At 46.1% G+C, this 25,434-nt stretch overlaps 1 protein-coding gene across 1 annotated transcript in view; it reads right to left on the bottom strand.

Annotated features, from left to right (window-relative positions):
* The window catches only part of LOC144098024 (uncharacterized), a 187,155-nt gene extending 162,221 nt beyond the window's left edge, over positions 1-24,934 (bottom strand). Inside the window, exons 1-6 of the mRNA XM_077630595.1 lie at positions 24,725-24,934; positions 20,371-20,441; positions 17,804-18,000; positions 15,826-15,946; positions 11,811-11,877; positions 2,115-2,201 (exon numbers count right to left, since the gene is read on the bottom strand). Of these exons, the coding sequence (XP_077486721.1) occupies positions 2,115-2,201; positions 11,811-11,877; positions 15,826-15,946; positions 17,804-18,000; positions 20,371-20,441; positions 24,725-24,863 (682 nt within the window). The 5' untranslated portion in view covers positions 24,864-24,934. The remainder of the gene's footprint in view (positions 1-2,114; positions 2,202-11,810; positions 11,878-15,825; positions 15,947-17,803; positions 18,001-20,370; positions 20,442-24,724) is intronic.
* Positions 24,935-25,434: the final 500 nt, after the last annotated feature.

Genomic DNA, 25,434 nt, shown 5'->3' with positions numbered 1-25,434 from the left:
GAATCGGCTTGATTCGGCGCACAAAGAAGTTGGGTTGAAGCTAGGAATGTGTGAGGGGTTCGTACCGACTACCTTTGGTCCTAGAAATCGTATTAGGGGTGGCCTTCGGAGGGTCATGGCTGGTGAGCCATTGGTCGCAGTGCGATGTGGGTGCTGCCAAATGAATCGTCTTTTTGGGATATACTCGTTAGTATTCGAATTGTCGAAAGCATAGATGGACACATCTTAGCTAACACTCTTCATTTAATTTCGCGCTCGTTAATCACTCTTTATTTGCACATGAATGGGACCAATGTGCGGACATTTCAGGCACATGCAAGCCTGTTCAGGTCCATATACAGCGTCTGTCGTGCCATCGAGCAGGCATACCAGCGAAATATGGATTAGAAGGCTGATTCCTGCAGTATTCAGAAAAGCAGTGCCTTCTGAGCGCTCAATATACATTATTCTGACAGCACCCTGCTCACGGAGAGCACTCTTAAATGTGTCATGGAATACACCGATAGACCCGCCGCTCTGGCTCCGTGGTTAGCGCGCTCAGCTACTGATCCGGAGTACACGGGTTCGCACCCGACCACGGCGGTAGCGATTCGATGGAGGCGAAACGTACAGACGACGCCCGTTTTCTGTGCGGTGTCAGTGCACGTTAAAGATCCCCACTTCTACGAATTTATTCCGGAGCGCTCCACTACGGTACCTCTTTCTTCCTTTCTTTCACTCCCTCCTCTTTGCCTTCCGTTACAGCGGATACGACGTGGAATACACGAAACGTTTATTGAAAGGCGATCCGTAAGTTTAAAAAGCATTCGCAGCCGCAACCCACACAAAATCCAACACCGTAATCTCGTCCAAAATGCGACGCCATTCCGTACATCCGAGTCATAAGCGAAGCCTTCGCACCTGTCTTCAAATAGCACAATGTGCATACTGCCCACGTGCGTACCAGCTAATTGGGCGGGCCTCTTGCTAATGTGAAAGATGCTTTGCACAGTTTAAAGTTTCCGGGTATTGTATATAAGATACCTTGTGATGACTGCCACTCCATCTACAACGTTGAGACGAGGAATTTGCCAATTCAGGTAAAAAAAAACATCGCAATGATGTCGCCAGGAACCGGGCCGCGTCAAACGCCGCATATGGCAAAACACGCTTAGAAAGGCCATGAAATCGCTTGTGATGACGTAGAGATCGTTGATACCGAAAGAAGCCTCTCACCACGGCTGCACCTGGAATCATTGATCATACAGTTAACGTCAAACACTATCAGCAAGACTAAGGAGAATCTTCACCCGGCTTACGGAAAATAATTACTTTCACTTTTCAAAGCTTCTTATGCTACTTAAACTCGGCGGGTTCTCCATTGTGAACAAAGAACCCGTAGGGGTTCCGAAACGTCAACTTACAATTTAAATTTCAACCATTCTTTTTAAACCATGCTACTACCTGACCGGACGGCGTTCCGTCAGACGCTGGTTCGCAGGTAATTGAACAAAGCAACCCACTAGACATGCGGCCTCATTCATGACATATGTAGGAGGCCTGTTGGAGCCCAGCATCTTTTTTTAACTGTGCTGTCAGTTGCTCGTTTGCAACGAGAATACTAAACCGGTAGTCAGCGTTAGTAACGTTAGGCAGTTAGCCTTCAGGGCAGCCGACGGGTTGAAAGCTGCGAGTTAAGCAGGCAACGACACCGAGCAACACGAAGAGAAATTACTAGGACAAACAAGCAAAATAGCTGCCAGAAAGAAGATCCGCACACATGCTGTTCCTGGGAGCACATCCACCGGTATTTTCGCTGCCATTTCCTCTCATGAGCCGGACGACGAGATGGAAAAAAGGAACACAACTTGTGAACGGGCTGAAAGGCTTTGTGCATGTCTATATACTTGTATCTGTGAAGAGCAAAAGTCACTCGGTGCTTCATAAAACACACGCTTTACTTTAGAGCCACCACTGGCTTCTTTTAAAGACTGATTAGCTTATGACTTTGTTAGGTTTGTTACTTTGTGCCTTTTCTGGTGTTTTCAGTCACATGGAGTAAAACAGATCGTTTGTCCCATTTGTTGCCCGCATACAGTTCGACCGTTCTCAACGAGTGCACCTTTGTGACTCACTGTCCAAGAATTCCGTAATGGCGGGGAGGCTGGCCCGACCTTGGAGGTTGTACTTGCTGACGTCCCTCACTAAAGCTTCCTTGCATCCTGCCGGACAGAAAAATGTGCTGTTATTAATGTTGGCATACATCATAATAGAAGTACATATTATTTGCATAAAACCAAAACAGGAAAGAATGCAGCGTGAATGGGAAGAACAATATTGTGTTCACTAATGCATCTAGTTGCTTCATTTTCGAACATTAGTATATGCAGTTTCAAATTATTTCACTACCTTCCCGCGCTTCTCTTGAGACAACAAATCTCACGATGACTATAGGCGGTGACAACCATAAGCAATGCTTAACCTACCCTTCCGAATTCACGCGATAACATTAGAGATTCTTTCCTGAAAAACGACTTTTTTTCCATTTTCGTCCATATAGTTCGTCGAGAGGCTGAGAGAGAAACAACTTTATTGCCAACGATTTGTAGATCGTGGGCAACTGTACACCAACGTGTCCCCCATAGAGGGCTGACCTCCAAGGTTCAGTTAACAAGTGGCTCCTGTATTGTCTTCTCCTACGTCAGCAGCAGTTGATTCCAGCTTTCTTCGGAGGGAGCTGGCAGGAGCATAGGAGTTGTAGGCTTGAGCGCACATCCCCATAACATATGATCTTGGGTTGCCATTTGCTGGCAATTTAGTAATGCAAGATTATACTTCTCGTTCGTAATAGTATAGCCCTGCATTAGTAAATTTACCTGTGGGGGCTTAGAATGGATCGAGTCTGGATCATTCTTAGCATTGTTGCCAGTGCTTTGCTTTGGTCCCCATGAAGAGGTGGATTAATCTGTCGTCTACCTTTATAATAGTTCATTATGTTATGGTACTTGGTCATTGCTTCACCCCGGGGGTCAGAGTCTGTGAAGCTGATCTCCCGGTTCGTCAGACCTCGCGCTATACGATCTGCCTCCTCGTTCTCTGGATTCCCAGAATGAGCTGGAACCCATACAAACTCAATGAATGTTGTGGAGTGCAACCCCTTAAAATGCGGGCTGCAGTCTTGCCGACAGCGCCTTTACATGAACTCGTAATGGCCCGCATGGAGTCACTTAAGACGGTATGCGTCAATGGATTCGTGATGGCTTGTGCCAAGGCAGCTTCTTCGGCTTCTACAACTGAGGCTGCTTTAACCACTGCAATGTTAATCAGTCTTCTTTCCTCGATCACTTCCCATACTGTGAATTTGTTACAGGTTTGCTTAGCTTCATCTACGTAGAGAGCATTGGCGTTGCAGTTGTACTCGAGTTTGAAAGCATCAGCTCTCATAGTTCTTCTCCCATCGTGTCTGCCACGAAGAATATTCTTGGGTATTGGTTTGACAATTCGTTGAATGCGGAAGATGTCCGGAAGTGGCGTTTGGTCTTCCGATTGCATTACAGGATTAATGTTGAGCTTGCTCAGTATGTCTCCCAGTTTCAGTACGAGAGAGCCTTTCAATCTGTGATGTGAAGTGGGCCTCAAGCAGTTTATCTAGGGTGTTATATATTCCTAGCCCGAGAAGCATTTCAGTGCTGGCAAATTTGGTCAGGCCGAGAGCAGCATGTACGCCGTACGTCTGACACTGTTCACAGATTGCTGCTCCTGGTGTCTCGGTCGATGAGCTGAAGTGCAGTGTCAGCGTGGGCAGGGGGCAGTGCCAGTGAATTTATTTGACTTAATTCCACTGCCACCTGCCAAGTAGGCAGGCTCCCAACACCAATGGGCAGGTTGCAACCTGCCCACCGTACAAGGTGGGCGACCCGGTTTTAAAGTGAAAGGTTCACTAGCCTACCAGCGCCGATTTCGCCATGTGTGCATGAATGCCTTGAACAGGAGTGGAGCTGCACTAGTAATCATGTGACGTACCACGTGACTCGCAGCAGCTGCAGCCACGCGCTCCACCTTCGCCGCGGCCGCAGCGCGCTGTCTTATAGTGTCTCGCTATGGACGGAGCCCTCCACTCCTTTCCTTATTCTTTCACTCCCTCCTTTATCTCTTCCCTTACGACGCGGTTGAGGTGTCCAACAATATATGTTAGATACTGCGCCATTTTCTTTCATCAAAAACCAGTTAATATTATTTCGTGCCATCTACTTCGTCTTTCCGTTATTTGTTATCGTATCGGTGAAAACTGTTGTATTTGTTGTTATTAGTGCACAGTTCTGATTCAGCTTACGCATTATCCTTGATAGAAATGTTTTGTTTGAGTTATGTTTTACCTTTTACTTTGTTGTACATTTTTGTTATTGTTAACTTTGACTATTGACATCACATTTCGTTTTTGACACTGCTCTGGCTCGCGCTTTTAATTTAGCCCGTTTTCTTTGTTTTGTAGTTATTCACTGGTCTCGTTTTCGGCTCACCGACTCTGCTGCCTGTTGAAGTCTTGCTGCACACGTGGCAAACATTTGATAGTCTATTGATGGATGGTGTTTTGATATGAATATTTCTTCGCATGGTGTGCTGTTAATAGCTTTCTGGTATCACATCCCTTAGCGAAAAAAGGCTTTGCTAAAAATTCATTTCGAACACATTTCTTAATTTCGTATTTATATAGCATTTTTTCTCCCTATGTTTAAATTGCCATACGAATGCCTTCTTGGAGTATTATTTTTGTACATTGTTACAAATCCATCAAAAATGCAATTTCTGTCCATTTAGCATACTTATTATGCATTAACATTATACTGGAAATACACAACCAATACATTAAAATTTGCTAAAAATACACATTTAAGTACCTTAAAATGTTGTAAAACATACAATTATTACATTAAAGGTATGCTAAAAATGTACTATAAATACACTATAAGTACACTAATAATATGCATTAAATACATTACACTGCATTAAAAATGCACTTAAATTATAAAATAAGTACACTAAAAATATGCATTAAAGACATTACACTGCATTAAAAATACACTTAAATTATAAAATTAACACATTAAAAATATGTTCACTTCGCCTCGGCTTACAAAAGGTGTGCTAGTCAGATTAACCGGAAAATACTGATCAATGTTGTCAACAACAGAGGTAATGACTAAACCGGTTATAAGCATAAGGAGACGGACAATCCCAGAGAAACCACGTTGTCATCAAGATCATGGAACGGGACCTGAACGTGAAAGTTATCGCCACGCAGGAAATGCCGACGGAAAGTGTCGTCCGCAAACAGGAACTGCTCCGAAAAGCCTAATACTTGGCTTGGCTTATATATACCCTCCGAGAGGAGACAAATTATATTGCCCGGTGAGGCGCTTTTTGCGCAAAGACTGTGGGCCCCCAAATTGTCCCACAGAGTCGGAGTGGTCGCGGTCGAATCTGCGGTCTTTCTAGAACCAAATTGTTAGTCGTAACTTGCGTCAGGCATCGCTCAGGAGTCGAACTGTCAACCAACAAATACATGGGCGCCCATGGGAGCCGGTCGGGCTTGCCAGTCGGGGACCTTTTCGCTGGCATGTCCGGGCCCGGAGGTGCGCAAGGCGCCATGGCCGGTATAATCCTATCACGCTGTCCACACGTAATTTAAATATGTAGTGACTGCTTTAAATATGTGGTGACTGCTTTTCCGCTAGAAGTTACCATAAACGAATGTACGAAAAGGGCGAGTTTTCACTGATCGTGGAAACGTGATTTCGTGCACTAGGTTGTTCCATGGCAGATTGAAGTGTGCTGCACATATGCTGACGCGGACTACCCATTTGTTAAAGTTAAAGTATACTACGCAAAAATTAATTTCGTATTTACGAAAGTACTTTGATGATGATGATTATGAATTTTTTTTAGCGCAAGGGCATCTATGGGCAAAGAGCGCCATGGCACAATGTATTTTCGATTTCTCAACGTCGGGTGAAAGACCCACTTTCCAAGCATTTCACCCTAAAGAAGCCATGCATCAGGCCAGGGGAAAGCATGTACCCGTTGTATCACCGGTGTGTACCCGGCGGCACGGGGATCGAACCCTGCACCTCCCGCATGCGAGGCGGGTGCTCACACTTCACAAGTACACTTTAAATGCATTGCCAACATGGCAGTTAAAGAAACGCGATTTCGAGCACTAACTGTTCAACGGCAGCTTAAAGTGTGCCGAAAATACGTTCACGCGGACCGCTCATTCTTTAGAATTGAAGTGTACTTTTGACGAATTTTGTATTTGCGAAAGTACACTTTCAATGCATTGCCAACATAACAATAATATCAATTGTTTTTTTGGCGGGAAAGGAAATGGCACAGTATCTGTCTCATATATCGTTGGACACCTGAACCGCGCCGTAAGCGAAGGGATAAAGGATGGAGTGAAAGAAGAAAGGAAAAAAGAGGTGCCGTATTGAAGGCCTCAGGAATAATTTCGACCACCTGGAGATCTTTAACGTGCACTGACATCGCACAGCACACGAGCGCCTTAGCATTTTTCCTCCATAAAAATGCGGCCAACATGCAAAGGACATTTCCCGAAACGCGATATCGAGCGCTAGATTTTTTACGGCTGCTAAAAGTGTGCTTGAAATATGTTTAAAAGGACTTGTTAAAATTCCTTCCATCTCTTTGTTAAAATTGAAGTATATTTGAGACGAATTAACTTCATATTTACCAAAGTGCACTTTTATTATATTCAGCAGATGCTAAAATTGCATTCATATTTTTTCGCGCGTTTGAAACGTGTTCGAAACATGCTTTAAGTGACGTATACTTCAAATCCATTAATTCATATTTACGACAGTACACTTTTTAATATATTGACCAGATGCTAAAACCGCCTTCATAATTTTTCATGTATTTGAAACGTGCTCATAGCATGCTTTGTGTGACGTATTTTTGGCAATTTTTAAGTATGTATTTCGAATACCAAACATAAAATTTCAGGAACTTATTTCTGGCATATATTTAGTGCATTCATGAATAAAAAATACGTTTAAAATACGCTATAAATATCGCGAAGTATATTCCAAACGTATTATTTTTCGCTAAGGGTCCTGGCTTGCATTTTAAATCCTGGTCGTCGCTCCCAATAAATTGCTGATAGTTTGGTGGGCGCCTGTCCTGTTAGCTGCGTTTTCCCGTGTTTTCGCGCTTCTTCCTCTAGCCATATATTTGGCACCTAACACAGGCGCAGCAGACTGTCGTAAAAAGCACATTGTCGTAATCCAATGCGAGGATGCACCGAAGATATTGACACTGACGATTTCTAGCCCCAAATTTCTTTTTCAACGGCAAAGCGTTATTACCGTCAGTTAGAAGCATTTAGTGGCAAGTTACATTGACAGCATTTACTCGATTACTCTTTAATAACAGCCTCGATTCACTAGACGATAAAAATAATGCAAGAGTGAAACATTATGGCGCCATGAAATAGCACAAGAACCACATTTCAAAATATTTTTTTGATTATTCCAAGAAAAGCCAGAGAACAGATAGTGAGTGAATATAATGGACAGGTTGACGCCATTTTCGCACTCCTGACAAAATATGATAAAGGTACTTAGTTCTCGCGATTTCGCGAATAAAAGCGGATCTGAGCATGCTTCGTGGAATAGTTTATTTAGAGCCATATTCTCTTTATTAATTGACGAAATTGTGTGCGTTGTCGTAAGTACGATTGATAGAGTGATGGGAATTTGATTATTTAATTGTGAGAATTTTCTTCAAAGGCAGAACCAGCCTATGACTTGACATGTTTGCTCCTCCACCCGCTCAAGCAAACCAGCGCGTAAGAGCTGCGGCTATTGCAGCAACACGCTCACATGCATTACTGGAGAGGCTCGCGATACTGGCGCCGGTCGAAGGCTGTACAGCGGTATGCGCACGGATATAACGCGACTTCCTCCTTAACTCGCCTACTTCATAAAACGCCTCTCGTTATATTTGGAATCAAGCTAGACACACAGCGCGAATGTTTTTCACTGCTTTTTTCAATGCCAACAGTGAGCTCGTCCACCAGGCTTTACAGCTCTTGCAAAAAAAAACTATTACTAGATAATCTTGGGTCATCGAGGCGAAGCGCACGACAAGCACCAGCGAGAAGTTCGTTATTTTTAGGGAAGAAAATGGCGCAGTATCTGTCCCACGTGTTCGTGTACACATCGACAGTGCCGTGAAGGAAGGAGCAAAGTGGAATTGAAACAAAGAGAAAGAGGTGCAGTAGTGGAGGGTACTGGAAAAATTTCGACCACCTGAGGATCTTTAACGTGCATCCACATCACACCTGAAACACTTAAAAACCAAACACAGCGACCACTACATGATCTCCGTCGCTGTCCCGTTTAACGAACACCGAAATAAATGCACAGAATCTAACAAATTGGGATGCCATCCGTTTGCTGCGAATGAACACCTCAACTGCCTCCATTTACCAATGGGTGATTTCACTCATGACCGATGTCGCCACACACACCCAACATATTGAAACAACAGAGGACAAGAACAAACTTAACTACAGGCGGAAAAAAAGCGGCTTCCCGCGCTGCAGGTAAACGAACTTGCAGAGGAGCTCTGCTGCTCCAGCGGTTGACAAGTCTTTGACACTATGGCCGGTAGGCTGTCTAGCAAGCCAGGCTGGCAACTCCTCCGACATCTCATCGAACCCACGCAGTCTAAAATAGCTACACAGAAGCATGTAGCACGGCTCATGCACAACACCGACTTATCCCCAAATGCCATCTTGGACAACCTCAAGCAAACGCATAGAAAGCCTGGCAAATTGGACGCCCTTCTCTGAATAGGCCAACCAAACTCAACCCTCGATGCCCAGATTACGGCAGTAGAAGTGAGAACGGCCCTCTTGGCTCCCCGCACCTCCTCTGCTCCTGCTATTGACAAAATCTCAAACTCGGTGCTGAAACCACGATTACGGAATGCTGGGCGGAGGGCACCTTCCCCCAGTCTTGGCGTGACGCCAAAGTTATATTTATTCCCAAACCAAAAACAAACCACTCACACTAGCCAACCTCCACCCAATCTCTCTCACTTCGTGTCTCCGGAAACTTTTCTAGCACCTCGTGCTGGCGAGACTTAATAAACACACGACCGACAACAACCTCTGTGTGCACTGCATAGTGGGCTTCACTGCATATTCATCCGCGCAGGATGCCATACTGCAGCTCACAAACGATATCTTTCACCTGGCCATTGCAGGCCACTCAAAGGCCGTCCTGGATTTGGATTTATCTATAACCACTGATCGCGTTGACCATCAGGCAATCATGACGGCCCTCTCCTGGCTTCATATAGGTGTACGTATGTACACCAACACCGCAGCTTTTCTAACCAACCGCACAGCTGAGGTCCACTTCGGCCCACATACATCACCTCCTTACTCCCTCAGAATAGTCGGTACCCCTCAGGGCTCCGTCCTCTCTCCTTTTCTCTTCAACGCCACCATGATAGCAATACCACACATCACAACAACACCACGTCTCCTACACACCCTCAATGTCGATGACGTCACACTGTGGACCACCCACGGAAGTGACGGCGGCATAGAGGACACACTACAAACTGCCGCCACATTCACACAAGAACACGTCCGAAGCATCGAACTCTCAGGCTCCCCACAGAAGTCCGAGGTCCTCATCCTCCGTCCCATCACCTGTAAATGTCTCACCACGCCCATAACCATTGCTCTGGATCCTCGCCCTGTCCCTTAGGTTGACACTCCTCGGGTGCTGAGCCTTCGTATTCAAAAAAACGGTAGAAACAACCTTACCATAACGTAACTTAACACGCGATCTCGCACCTCATCCTATGAGTTTCGGGCCACCATAGGGGTCTGAAGGAGCACGACCTATGTCGTCTTATTCGCGCCTTTACCCTCAACCGATTTCAACACACACTCCTGAACCTCTGGCAGCGTCATGAGCCTCCGGGACATAAACGTTTGAGTGCAGTGGGGCCGTGCCGGGGCCCAAGGACCTGCGTGTCCTAAACTATCCTGTGTTCATTAAAGTTTTTACCACCACCTCCCGAACCTTAGACTTGGGGGTGAGGGGATCTCCACCTTCGAAGCGGTGCATTGCACCGCATTCAAGACGGCCCTCCACTTACCCCTCAACACTTCCGCAGAAAAACTACTCCAGCTGGGTCTTCACAATTTTGTTGGGGAGCTTGTGAAGGCCCATAGACAGACCCAGTATATCCGATGAACACACACTACCACAGGACGCCACATCCTCAACACTCTCGGCATTCACATCCCGGCTCACGACTCCACACTCCTTTCCGTCCCACGCCATATCCACTCCGACCTCCTCGTCCAACCACTTTCGAGACACACCCATTCACATCACCACGGGCCACGCCGCCGAGCCAAGGAGACGGCTCTCCGCAAATATTACGGCTCCGAGGAGAATGCCGTGTTGGTGTACGCCGCATGCTTGAGCGAGGAGACGGCGGCAGCCGTGGTGGCCCATACCGTTCAGTCCCTTGCTACTTTCCTTCTCCCGTCGGTTGGCTGAGGAGGCTGAGGAGGCAGCTATCGCCTTTGCGATTGCCCACATGAAAGCCTGTTATTTTCTCACAGATTCGAAAACTGCACTAATAAATTTCGCGCCTGGGTGATTTCACATCCCTGCTATTTGCATACTGACTTCGCACGGTGCAAACCCGCCCCGCCACGTGGAGCTGCTCTGAGTGCCTGCGCACTCGGGGAACACCGGCAACGAGGCCGCCGATAGCTTAGCCCGAGGTCTCCTACACCCAGAAAAGGCGGCCCCCTCTTCGGAATTCTCCCGGGAGCGCATGCACACAAACAATGAGCTGACTCAGGCTCACTGAGCCGAGAGGCAGCTCTATCCGTTCCAACACCTGTCACTTGTTAATTACCACTAAACCCTACGGCGCCGCCTCCAGACGCGAACCCTCCCATCCCCTTATACTAGGTCTCGCTACCACCAAATCCTAACCAGCCTCTCTTGCACACTTAGTATCCACCCCATCAGCACCCTCGGCGACATTCTATTCCAATGCCCGGTGGATCCTCTCCTGCTTGGCCTGGAATACCTAACCAGGAGGGAGGACTGGGAGACTCTGCTACGCTCTGAACACCCGGTCCGGCAGAAGATCGCCACGGACGGGGCTGCCGACGTAAAGGCCCATAGGAACATAAACATTTGAGCGTAATGGAGTCGTGCGGAGGCCCCAGAGTCTCTGTGCCCCAAACACCTCTGTCAAATTAAGTTTTTACTACCACCACCTCAGCACATCCATCCATCACAACGCCGCTACCGCGGTCGGGTTCGAATTCAGGTACTCCGGCTCAATAGTCGAGTGCCTAATCACCAAGCCACTTCGACGGGTGCAAAGGAGGTGGCACAGGTGGCTGAAAAGAGGAGGCAGTGAAAGAGTGGAGGGGAAAAAGTGAGAACAGGCACAGAACTGTGTAATACAAGACGCCATGCCGCAAGAAAAAGAGCGGCACTGCTACGAGGAAAGGTTTAAGCGAAATATTGCACATTTCTGGTTCTCAGTTGGCGGAATTTAAATGTTTTCGCGGTACAAAATTAGGGTCTTTATATTTACATGATTCCCTCGGTGCATATAGGTCATATTGAAAGCGCTGAGTTAATTTGCGCATTTAATTGGAGGGCATCGTTATAGAGGTGACACTCAACCACCACGTGGTAGAAATATTGTGTTTCAAATAAAACGATCAGCACTAAATGTTCTCAAAACCTTACCGGCGTAGGAAGGGTCGATGCTTTCTTCTATGTATTTCCGCTGGCTTTCAACGACGCACTCTGCAGTCTGCAAAAATGAACCGAATTTTGCTACCTTGCAATCAAGGCGAAAAATTTGCCAATAATTACTTGGAGCGTTATTAGCCTTCTTTGAGAAGAGTGCATTTTTTCCAAGGGAGGCCTAAAAATCTTTTTCTTGCAGGCAGATTTTTTCGATAGCAATTGCTCTGTGAAGCTGTTTTCACGCTTATAGCTAAAACGTGGCGTAAAAATTATTTCTTTCTGTCGTTAAGTTACCGCAAAAATGTTGCGACTTTTTGTAGACCACACTAATTTGCTACATCCTTTCTTCAATGTCGAAAATATACGAAAGTTTTCAGTCAGTCCTTAGAGCAGCGTCCGTGCTACGTTCTCGGTGTCGGTAACACAAGGCACCACCAGCATTTTTCCTGTAGCGTCCCACTGAACATCTATATCTTGCCCTGGATGTTTCGCTTGCGTGAGCATTGAAATCTACTATTTAATATACTCCTCATCCTTGCTATGCTGGCTTTTAAGATACCTAAGCGTCACCTACATTAACATTTAAAAATCCCATTGAAACTCCGCTAAAAGGTTCCAAACCCATTAAAAACCTCCCATATTGACATCCACGGCCCTGCTGCTGTCAGCCGTTTTCAAATCAACTGTAGCGCGAATTTCGTAAAACACACATACGCGTGTTTTCCGGCCCGCCGGTAGGCCCCTAAGTGGGCGTCGATATTCTATGGGGCCATGACAGCCAGGCAATTCCTGTCGGCAGCTCTGGGACCAGCGCTCACAGCCGTCTCGAGCGCTATCAACTGTTTTGTCAAGGCATGGCCTGTACTGCTTGTCTCACTATAGGGAGGTGGGAAACGGTGTGAAAGTGTTCAGCACCGTCATCTATTTGCGAGAAGTCTGTAAACAGCTGCTGGAAACCGTAAAAAATTATTGGATTAGTTTGGCACCAAGAATGCTGTTGCTTACGAGCCGCTTGAGACTATTCACAAAAAAAAATATCAGTACTGCAGCCTGTTCTTATTAGGAAGTTTACAGCTATCTGTTCCTGCTGCTGATTCGAATCGTCAGTTGATTGCTGCTGAATACAGAGTAACTGCTTAAATGACCCTTCTCTGTTGAGGTTTAGAACTGAACCCCGCCACTCTTAAAGATCACTGCAATCAGGTGCACAGTGGCACGCTAGTTTTTATAAACTTCCTGCATGTCTTGTCCAATGGGACTAAACACACTCACAAATTCTGCGGAAGAATCGAAGCAAATAAGAGATGCTTGGTATAGCATAGAGACAGAACTGGGATGTAGGTTAGCTACACTCAAAGATAAGCTGAGCATCAGAAAGCAATGTAGAAAAATTAAACTTTCAAGAAATAGTTGTCGCTCCACAGACGCGGTGATTCAGTCGTTATGTTGCTCGGCTGCTGTCCCAAAAGACACGCGTTAGATCCCGGCCATGTCGGTTCAATTTCAATGGAAGCGAAATTGTAGAGGACCGCGATGTCAGTGCACGATAAAAAACCCTAGGGGGTCGAAATTCCCGGAACCCTTCACAACGGTGTCTCTCATAACCTGAGTCGCTTTGGGATGTTAAAAGCCGAAAGCCATAAGCCATAAGTTATCACTTCAGTCTTTCTTTTGACATCTTTTTACACGAATACGGAATCGCTGTCACCTAAACACTTTCGAATTGCGTGCCGTAACTGACCGTGCCTCTCATGGGAAGACCAACGCTGAAAAAAAAAAATCGGGCAGTTCTGTCCAAATCGTTATACGAGCAGCTTCCGGAGAAAAGAAATTTTACAAAGGGCAAAACGCCTGTCTGAAACATGTTCTGGGCGTGTTTAGGGCTGAACACGCGATTTCTAGTGATACCAATGGGTTCGAAATGGTCTGGAAATGGTCTGGAAATGGTAAGCATGTGCAGTTAACCTCACAGGATTTCATCGCCATTTCTTGCCTTCCTCTTCTCAGCGGCTTTGGGAGCTGCGGAACACGCAGTTAGATCGTTCTGGACATTTGTTTTGCCCTCTGTACGTCTGCATTCTGTAGGCGTATTTCTTTACAGCAGATGTAATTCTGCTTTTATGTGCTCTGTGCTTTTTGGAAGTTATAAGCGGAAAAATATCTCCAAAACAAAGCTCCTCCTCGGACAAGGCATTTCGTGAGTGAGGATGATTATGAACCAACGAGCAGAAAACGACGAAAATATCCCGGTCCTGCTAAAACCTTCTGTTCATACCATTCCAAGTGCAACAGTATAACGTGGTAATAAACAAAATCTGCATGTTTTGCTCTCTTATTGTTAGATTACGCGAGCTTGAAAACACGCACAATACATGTCGACACTCCAATGCCTTTGCTACTTGATTAGCGACGTATACGACTGAATCTTGTATACCACAGCATAGCACATCCTCGAATTTTAAGCGGCAAATATTTACGGCACCAGAGGTTTAAAATTCAAGTGCACCGCTCACATCAGGCAGTCACTTTATTTCCCTATTTTTAGGTTATTTCTTGTAAGTGGCAAATAACAGCGGTCTGCCCTCCTTCCCTACTATTCCTTGGTGTTACCGACCACGAGTGAACAAATTGAGGGCCAAATTTACGAAAGGAACTTCCTTGTTTGGCCACAGCTTAACGCCACTTAACGCCTTATCACTCGCAGACTGACGCTATGAAGGAGTGCATGAACAGAGCTCTATCCATGACTCTTTCGATTAATGTGGCCTCAGACAACAAGAACTGGGACATCATGTTGCCTTTCATCGCATGCGTTTTCAACACCGCGACATATGAGACGAGGGGCTACAGCGCTTCTTTTCTACTGTACGCTAGCCCACATCGCTCCACCCTGGACTCCAATCTTGCCACTTTCCGCTTTTGACGACCCTTACATCGCGGAGGCCTTGCGCCTTCCGCTGGAAGCTCGGCGAACCACCCTCCTGCGAACAAAAGCTTCACAATGGCGTTTAAAGCTATGCTACAGTGAGCGCCGTCGACACGTCGCCTATGCTCGGGGCGATGCGGTCCGGCTTTGGCAAACGTTCAAGCGGCAAGGCCTTCACCAGAAACTGCTGGCGCACTACGATGGGTCTTATGCGCTTCTTACCCGACTCGGCGACGTGACCAGAAAGCTTGAACGCCTCAACCCGAACAATCGCTGTTCATTCAACAAAAGCCCAGCTTTACAGCTTGGCACGTTCGTAGCCCAGGCGCTCTTGCGACACTACTTAACTCGCCCCGTGTGCGTGGACTAGGCTGGGGGAAAGCGTCCCAATATTATATAATACAATAACAAATGGCATTGGAGTGGTTCTTCAACTATTAGACAAAAGGTAGCAATTATAATTTGATCACAAGGGTAAATAAATGATTCCAAATCTCTAAAAGGACAGAGCTCTCTCCACCAGCAGGCACCCTTTCACCTGGCCTTTTACTGCGCTACATTTTAAAATCGACAGGTAGAGAGGGACAGTTTCGAAAACCTCTTTCAGGAGCCCTGCAGTTTCTTATTTCTCCTTTTGAACAAGAAATAGAGTGATATATATTTTGTCTCTGGATTGCTAACTCTCCTCAATTTTTAAAAGTTTTGGCGCAAAGCCATACCATCGAAACATTTTTTTTTTGTTTTTGCCTGTGCAGCCTATTTTTACAAAACGCCATGGTTTAGCGGCTTTAGCATTGCGCCGCTAATCCGAAGTTCCTGCGTTCGATGCCAGACAAGGCAGCAATATTTCTATGCAGGCGAAATATATAAGCGGGCGTGTGCTGTGTAATGTTGGTGCACGTTCAAAAAGTCTAAATTAACGCGAAGCTCTCTACTACGGCGTCTCTTATGCACAGCGTGGCAGTTCGGGACGCTAAAGCGCCTAAATTACAATTATGCTTGTATTTAAAGCTTTACATACGTAGAAGGCTCTCAACTTGCAATCTTTTCGAAGAACAAATTTTCAGGAATAAAGAGCATCCTTACGCGGAGCACGTCATCTTCGTAGGATGAAAGAATGGTTTGAAAGTGCTTGGTGTGCTGAGGCAGCTTGTAAATGCTGCTGCTGTAGATCGAGTTGGACGCGAAGCCGGTCATCAGTAGGCACCTGCGCAACGACACCCCGTAATCCCACAGTCAATGGCGAGGCGATCGCCTGGCTGAACAGTCATAACGGCACTCAGATATATTCAAACAATTACAGTCATTTGTCGGCATTTCTTTTATACTCCAATACATATGCTTTCGTGACAGCGCTGACGGAGATCTCTATATGAGAAGCGAGAGCACAAAAACATCGCACTGTGCTGCGCGAAAACGGCGGAGAAATTATTTCCACTGCGCCTAAGCCTGTCCTTGCGCGACCTATCAAAGCACCATAGGAGGGATTTTCTAAGAGATAAAAGAAACTTTACTATTGGCTTTTCACGTTCAAAAACACTGCTAATGTTCAGTCCGAAGCCCTTGTCCTGTGACAAGCCATACCTCGCAGCATCGTTAACTTTACCTTCGCCATGTAATTTCTCCTTATTTGCCCATGTGCAGCTAGCTTGTTCGCCACCCGCAACCGAGGGGTATCCGCTGAGAATTTAATAGCATTGTACATGGGTTTTCTCTGTAAGTTTTCAAATGGCGGAAAGCCTGTCCAAGTCTGCATGCTGGCAAGGTGTGTTTCTGTAGTTCTTATTAATTTATGCAAAGGTATCCAAACACGCGGTTTAGCTTCAGCTATGGAGCTACTCTAAAAATATCCAAGCCTCATTGCTCCAACAGAAACTGCTATTGCTGTTATACACGCACGGGGTAATCTGGCTGGGCTTGGATGACATTCTGCTGGAGCACCGTCATACATGTGCGCATCGTAAAGGCGAGGGATACATGGCAGGCCACTGAAAATATTTCACTTGAGCACAACTGTTCGGCTAAACAGTGCCTCACAAGAGCAAGAAGCAGAGCGACAAATCAAACACTTGAGGCGTTCCATGTGTTTTGCGTTGGCCACGGTGGGCACACTACTGTTGCATCTACATCGCTTCACGAAGAACAAACAAGTCTGCGAAGCAAAAACTTTAATGAAAATAAAAAACTTATGGACAGGTTGTTTTCTTATCACTCACGTTGGTTTCAATGTTTTGCACTTTTAAAGGAATAAAGTTCGAAACAAGAACAGCTGAAAATAAATACCAAAATAAATACAAGTCATGCCGGACTTCTCGTAATATTTCTTGTATTTGGATAGTTTCTTGTGTTTTGCTTTCTTCCTTTCCTGCCATCTCCCTTATGTAAGCCATGGAACCCTAAATGTCCCACATGCCTCCAAAAATTAAGCGGACTCTTATTACACTACGCATTGAGAATAGGATAGCATTAAAGTCTGAAGTCCGCTCGGCCTTCTGCTCTTCTGGCATCATTGCTACTCGCCACATCCGCTCAGCCTATGCAGCCGCCTGCTCTCCACGTTCAGAGACACAATTCCTTGCTCTTCCTCTCCACTTGCGCGGATTATGCGATACGGTAGAAGCGCGCTGCGTTGATTCTGGCTTTATTGCAACGTGAAACACGGAGCTGTCTAGACAAGTCTGCACTTAAACGAGAGTAGCTTCCAACCTTCGACGAGACCGCCACCGCCGTCGGCCATGGCACTTGAACAACGCACCTGTCAACTGTCAGCTGTCAGCTGCCAGCACATTAGCGAACAAAGCCATGTCACATGGTCTCAAGACGTCACACACCCTGTAAATCAATAAGTGCTTCGTCATGTCAAGTGGTTTTATGATGGCACACACACCGTTGACCAATTATCAAATTTTATGACAGACGGCACTACCCGCCGGATGCCAGCGGATTTTTTCGCCGGCGAGGTTTTTAATGCTACCACATTTACAAACAAGGAACGCAGAAAGATCCGGAGGAACGATACACAATATACCGTATCCCACAGCAGGCGGAGAAACGATATACTGACGCGAGCACCAGCAACATGAAGCCCATGAGCCCTCTAAGCATCGCCATGCGGACTCGGTCGTTTCCAGCTTGCTCCGGGTCATCGAAGTCGACGGTGGCCATGCGGGGCCGGCAGAGTACCACCAGTCCTCCGGGCACCAGGTTGAGCAACGCAATTATCACTGACACCACCGTCAGCAGCGGGTAGGTGGCCAGCATCTGCGCCATCGCAACCGCGTCCTCGGCGTCAATCAGTGCATGCTGCTCCTGCTTACAAATATAGCGCAGGTTCAGACTCTCAAAACAGCTCGCTTTCAATCATCAGTTAAACTCAACGGTTTCACTTGCTAGCAATTGCTTGTCATCCTATGACACCCTGCGGAGCCGGCCCTTTATGTAGAGAAGTTTAGTTGTGAGGCAGGTGTGTGCGTATGTGTGTGTGTTTTAAGCATGATAGGATTTCAGCTCTAGTTCACTGCACCGTCTCTAGAATATCACCTCAGAACCGTGGCGAGGCCGACGTCGAAACTGGTTGCGAAGATGAGGACAAAACTGAAGCATGAACTAAAGAAACTTCCCGCAACATTCCAAACATTTTGCAAGAACGACAAGAGAAAGGAAAAATGAAGTTTTAACGATTGCACGTGTGAATATGCATCTACTAGCGCTAGCTCTCCGAATAAACAGCCATTACTGTGCGAGTTTACCTCTGTAGTCTCAGATTCTCTGATGGCAACGCCTTGCTAAGTAAATCGGGGGCCGAACTGCAGGCGTTTTGAGGATCTGGAGAGCCAAACGACTACAGTGACCCTAAAAAATTAATATACAAAAAATAAACTACTGTTCAACATTGTTGGAACAGAACAGCTATTTACAATAAGAAGAGAAGCAGGAGTAAAGGATTGCGAGTGGCATGTAGTGACTGCAGATAATGAAGCGCACTCTACCTGCCTCCCTCAGGAGGAAAGTCTTTAACAGTTGAATAATACCAGTACAAAACTAGGCTAACGATAGCGCAGAATTTCAAGTGAGGACAACGCAGTGAGCTAAGGAAAAAATTGATAGATGTAACGTTAAGAGACCGCAGAGAGCAAAGTAGGCCAGAGAACCAACACGAGTTAAGGATAACTTAGTTGAAATTAAGAAGAAATTGGTATGGTCAAAGCGTGTGATGCGAAGGCAAGAAAACCGATAGTCGTTAAGCCTAACAGATTGAATTACAAGACAAGGAAAGCGTAGCAGAGGAAGAGAGAGTGAAATGTGGGCGGATGCGACTGCTAAATTTGCACGGATGAGATGGCCTCTGCTGGCACAGGACAGGATTATTTTGCGGGATATGGAAGAGAGCTTCGTCATGCATTGTACGAGGTTGTCCTGATGACGATGATTTCTAAGCATAGGATGATATTGTCCCGAGATTTTGTAGACGCCGTTCAGCCGACGAGCATGGAATAAAAGGCGCTTAACTGCACCCGGTGGCGCTTTATCCTTAAAGTGTATAAACAAAATAAAACTTTAAGTTCGGGCCAGAGCGTTTCCGCTTGGTGTGATTATCAAGGCTTGAGGGTTGTGAAATGCATCGCCGTCTGTTTGGTATTGAGATAGCGGTTCAAGAAGCTCTACTGTAAAGAAGACCGCGTCGGAGTGCTTTCATCTGGACTGAACTCCTCTAGCCGTGAGCAGCAGCGAACCGTGGGTACCAAAGCCTTCAGTAAACTCGATCATCAGCTTGCGCCCAACTTTTTACGCATAAGCATTGAGGCTTGCTATCTTTGGCACAGAGAATAATAATAATAATAATAATAATAATAATTGGTTTGGGGGGAAAGGAAATGGCGCAGTATCTGTCTCATATATCGTTGGACACCTGAACCGCGCCATAAGGGAAGGGATAAAGGAGGCAGTGAAAGAAGAAATGAAGAAAGAGGTGCCGTAGTGGAGGATTCCGGAAGAATTTTGACCACCTGGGGATCTTTAACGTGCACTGACATCGCACAGCACACGGGCGCCTCAGCGTTTTTCCTCCATAAAAACGCAGCCGCCGTGGTTGGGTTCAAACCCGGGAACTTAGAAATTTGTGTATGCACAATTATAATTTGAATCGCAATTACGCATTGATAATATTCGGCGTTAGGGTAGTCGTACAGAAGTGAATGGCATTTTTTACGGCACAACGGAGAGACAGAAGGCAGTACACGACCTTAGATAAGAGACCCACAGTGAAATCAGAATTCTGGTTTAGTAGTCTGCATAACAAAAGTTTTGGTTGGTAGATTCGATTGCATCTGAATGCTATGCGCATAGGCTACAGGCTGTGTGCTCCAATAGCAGCAAAGCCCTACAATAACCTCCCAGGAAGGTGTTAAAAACGTTCCATGCCAAGGCACTTTCAGCATTTGGAAAGGGAATCAAAGGTGACTTGTGAGAAAAGTGAAGGCCATGATAATCTTCTCCTTTACTACCAACTTTATAAGCTGTTCGCTAAAAACCCATGCCTATGAAACGTGGGACAGCAAAACCTAAGTAAGCGCAAATTCCCGCACATAAAATTCATCTGAAATCATTTAAAATCATTGACCGTATACTTACGTCTCTTATAAAATTGATTGTGTTGGAGTATGAGGCCGTCTCGTTCTGGTTTTCTTGTCCTAGAAGAAATGCTGAGCAACAAAAAACGGAGGCGATAGTGTTGCTAATAATTCACCTTGCGTTGAAGAGGCCTATAACTTCATCATACTACAAACAGTGCGACATTTCAAGTCAGAATGACAGCTTCCAATACTGAGTTATCCAAATTTAAACATGAAGTTATTAAGCATGTATGACATCTACAATACGCTGCCCTCCATAGTGGTCCTCCACCGGTAAACGTGGCCCGGGGACGCAGGAGTTTGCGATGCCAGCACGAATTTCAATGGTGGTGCTGGTACTGGTCTAATAGACTGGACATGCTATGGACGTAGAGCTAGCACTGCAGTAAGCTGCACAGCGTGAAGTAGAGTTGAGTTCGTAGACAAAGGAAAGTAGTGTGAGAACTACAATCTACACGTATATTTTGTATATTACCCTAAAATCCCAGGCGGCTGAAAATTCGAGATTTGTAGTCGTTAATTTTGTTCCGTGGACAGCAACAAAGCATCTGCTAGGGTCCGCTTGGTTCTCACGTCCACTGACGCCGCCTTTACCCTGGGTGTGGTGCTGATCGGCTTGATCACCCGCGTTCCACATCCGAGCGTTCAAATGGTTTTATTTCTGTTCAAGCATAAGCATCGTTGCTCTAAAATACAAGAGGCATGCGCCTCGCATGTCAAATGTTTTGCCCGAAATTGTGCTCAGTCTACTGTACACGACTGATACGTAACGAACGGCAAAAATTGAATGATCTCATGAACATAAAAAACAAGATTTGCGAGTTTACAGTTATGGCATTGCTGAAGACACCCTTACCAGATTTTGAATTTTCTAGAGGGTATTCAGCACGTTGACACCGTTATTACCGAAGCTCACTTCCACGACGTCTCATAAATTTATAGCACCTGAAGCGAATCACCAAGATGCAACTCGTCTGCTAATTTTCGCCTACATCACCAAGCCTCAGCCCCTGGCGGAACTTCCAACGCTACTGAAATCATGTCAACCATCTGCAACATGAGGAAGGGTGGCCTTGTTCTTTGCAGATAGAAACTGCTGCATGCTTGCTCGAAGCGTGTAACGTCTCAGCTTCAAGCGAGGAATTCGACTCTGGTGCGTGCCGGGCTCAAGTGCATTTGTTGATAACGAGGCCGAGCCTATATGTTTAGTAGCGCACTATTTTTAGACTAATTTCCTGCAGGAGGCATTCCTCGATGATATCCTGGCCAAGAAGTGGGGAAAAGGCTAAGCAATTTCGCACTTTATGACGGCGAAAATGTTTCAACTGTACAAACAGATTCTGGATTTCCCATTTCATCTGCTTTTGTACGAGCGTTGTTGTTTTGAGCTTTCACAGTGTAATAAAGCTCTAAGGGAATTTGGAGGTCTTTTCTCACCCGTGTTTATTGTGCCCATGTCCTGTGACAGAGTTCTTTCTGGTAACATGTACTTAGTGAAATGAGAATGTACATGTGCATTGAATTTCAATGATGCCTTTGGTTATGTTGAAGAAAATAATTCGATGCGTTCATTACTTGCAACAAATTGGCTTTCGTTGTCTGTGTAGTGGATCACAAACAAAATGCGCTACTAAGCAGGGAAATTACAAGCCACTATTTCAGCAAGTAGAGATAATTATGACGTATACAGCTGCACCTCTGCATGTTAAACATGAAGCACAGCATTTAAATAATGCACTACACTGTGAAACTTATACTGCAGCCACTGGGCACTCCTCAACTTCTACAAGCAATCTGAAAGGTTAAACATGCTATGTTGGAGGGCTACAATCGTGGATATATGGATCATTCTTAAAAAGGGAGGCCCCATTTGGAACATGTAATTCGTGGACTTTTTTCGCTCATAAAAAAGGCCTCAGCTTGGTTTTCCTATCTAGTATTTTATGCTTTGGAAGGGGCCGACAGCACTCCCCCCCCACAAATCCTCCCCTGCCATGCTACTATACGCACTGCCGGCCCTCTCCGTTTAAGTCACCTCGATGAGTTGCTCTTGGAGTTGTCAATCAAAAGTCATCGACGGCACGCCCATCATTATTTTGCATTCAGGATCAAGAACTCAAGCTGTTTAGTATATTTTCCCATTGTTACTGCTGTATATGAAATCATTCCTGGCATGGCCAGCCGAAAGAAAACATTCTATGAAGAAAAATGCAATATTTACGACCAAAAACAAAATACTGCAGGATTTTTTTTTTGTACTCACTGCTGCAGCAGAAGGCACAGACTGCTGCCCAAGCATACGCAATGGGATCAGATTACAGTATTCAACGTCAAGAGCAGCATTAAAAGGCAGGTTGAACACTTAAAAGCGGTGTGAACATGCATGGTAGCATTGTTCACGACTGAGAGAAAAGCAGACACCTCCACACTCATTCGCCATAAAAGTGAGAGGGTTGTGCCATCGACCAGAGAGATTGATTGAAGCGTCGCTAGTATGTCGGTAAACTTTTACGTGAGCATAGCATGCAAACACCTCGAGATCAAAAGCCTTTATCAGGGATCTCATATATGACGTTCTATATTCATTCTAGCAAAGACAATTTTTTTTACAGCCTCATGAGAGCATTTGAAAGCTGTCCAATCAAAAATCCTTAAGCTCTCAAATACAAATCGTTGCAGAATGCCATTTATATATAAGCTTCGTATCAGTAAGCTGGACACGAAAGGCTTCCAGATTAGACATGTAGCACAACTTTTCAGGGAGCTAAAGTTAAGTTTATAAGCTGTACTTTATATTGGATTAAAATGGGATAGTTGGTTTGGAAGAATCATCCAAGACACAATGCAAAACAAAATGAACAAAAGGTGATACATGGCACAGAGTAAGTAGTTCTGTTGCAGTGGCACTTTGTGTGACGGGTCAGAAAAGCTAGACCAACACAAACAAGCACGCTCTTCAAAATGTTGCTAGATTTAATTTTCTTTTGTTCCGCTATATTTTGGCTGCAGCTGTGTATTTATACAAAATTTTATTGAAATAAATTTTTCGTCCCTCCACCTCATGTGGAGAAAATAACCTTCTAGCGTTGCGATTAACACGCGACTAAGATGCATCGGATGTAAGTATACCAGCACATTTCGCCAAGTGCGGCCTGCAAGGACCCCAGGTACGCATACCTCCACCATCGCAAAACGACGCAACCAAAAGCGCCGAAAGACACTGCGTACCTTGGTGGGCCACCGCAATAAGTGAAAGGGAAAGTGCCTTCCCGCGCTCACCGCAGTTGCAATCAGCGCCTGCGCCGAATGTTACTTGATTATAACCAAGGCCGGACTGTTTCATTTGAACAAGAGAGCGGGGATGACGCGGGGACGGCTCGGACCAGAGCAATTACTGGAAGCAGCCGAACTTCTCACATGGCTATCCGAGTTATCCACGGTGAGGCATTACCTCCATTGTGCCTCGTTCATACGCAGCTGTGGGATTCATACCATGCCTACCGTGGTCGTGCGTGGGGCTGTTTCCGATAAACCTGCTCCTGCCACGGATATTAGCGATGATGTCGACCCTGATAGTTCACGAGCGGCGGCCATCTGGCAGCAAAAATAAGGTGAAAACTTCGTTGCTGGACACTAAAAAAACATCACACTTGATTCATTAACATCACGCCCTGTTTTGCAGCTCGGAGCTTCGTACAGCGGGAAATTATCCAAGATTGCGGAGGTCGGGACGAGTTGGCAAGGAAAAATTGCGAAAACGTAAGATATCAGAATTCGGTGAGCAGGCTGTTGTGATGCTATAAGGTCGCGTTACTTAGGTAGCCCGCCTCCCACATAGGTTGCTTCTCTGCGGATTGGTCGCGAATTTTTTTGCTCACGGATAACAACGCCTGCGACGACGACGCCGGCTTTTCTGCGGCACGAGACCCTTAACGCTCTCGCGTTAGAAGAAGCTCGCTAAAACGCATGTGACAAAAAAAAACGCCACACACGCTGCCGTGTGCGCGCAATGAATGTTCCACAAAACTACATAAAAAATATCCAGTTTTACGCTCACCGCTCTACGTTTCGCAATAAACCAAGACAATTCCCGTAGCCACTGATATGTTCGTGGAAGATGAAAGAAAATTCATCCAAATGTGAACGGCTGCCACCGCGGACATTAGTCGAAAGGCTCCGTTCTATTGGCAAAGCAGCTAGCCAAAAGTAGGAGGATTACTTCCAGATGACGCATTATGAAAAGAGGACTTAGGGTAAGGGGAGAATGAGCCCACTCAGCACTGATCGTCGCTGGGCCACAATGCGCGCAGGGAAAAATACCGCGAAGATAAAGGTGCACATGTAGTACGCACGCAGTCCCTGTGCCTCGCCAACGAGCAGCAGGCCGACGACGTCGACGACCGGGGACACCGGTGCAAGCCACATGGAGCCCGCCAACTCCAGGACTTCGGGATCGGGTGTGCCGCCGGAGCACTGCCCGGACGTCGCCATGGATGGGTGAGGCGCGAGGAGATGTGAGGAGGCCGCTGTCCTCAGTAAGCGATCGAGGTGCCTTTCGTTGCCGCCACGCCGCAGACACAACAGCAGCACCGCCCGTTTCTTCCTCTTTTGAACGTTCGCAGCCAAGGTGCGCGCCTCCACGAGGAGGCTTCTTTCAAAGACAACGCGAAAGGGTACGGACGGGATTAAAAATTACGTCGTTTTGACGCTACGCTGCGCAAATTGCTGCCCACAGCAGGAGCTGTGTGCAGTTCGTAGTTTTTTATTCATCATCCATTTTAGCGTCTTTTTCTACATCATCGCCATCATTTGTGGTCACGAACGGGCGTGCTCAGAGCTTCGCTCTGCGCGTAGCGACGTCGTCTGTCGCTACCCCTGGAGAGGCCGCGATGAGAATGCCTACTTTGTGAGCACTAAAATAAAGTGTTTCGTGACGCGCTCCATATCGTACACGCCGCGTTCAGTTTCACACACTAGGTCTATGCAGGTGCGCTGTTTCATTGTAAGTTTGTTTTACTTCGTAACGACTCACTTGCGCGACCCTGTGTGGGAAGGAACTTGT

Source organism: Amblyomma americanum, chromosome 7 (genome assembly GCF_052857255.1).
Source record: "Amblyomma americanum isolate KBUSLIRL-KWMA chromosome 7, ASM5285725v1, whole genome shotgun sequence".
NCBI classification, from domain to species: domain Eukaryota; kingdom Metazoa; phylum Arthropoda; class Arachnida; order Ixodida; family Ixodidae; genus Amblyomma; species Amblyomma americanum.
The sequence above is the reverse complement of the archived record's forward strand: the minus strand, read 5'-3'. Positions and strand labels throughout refer to the sequence as shown.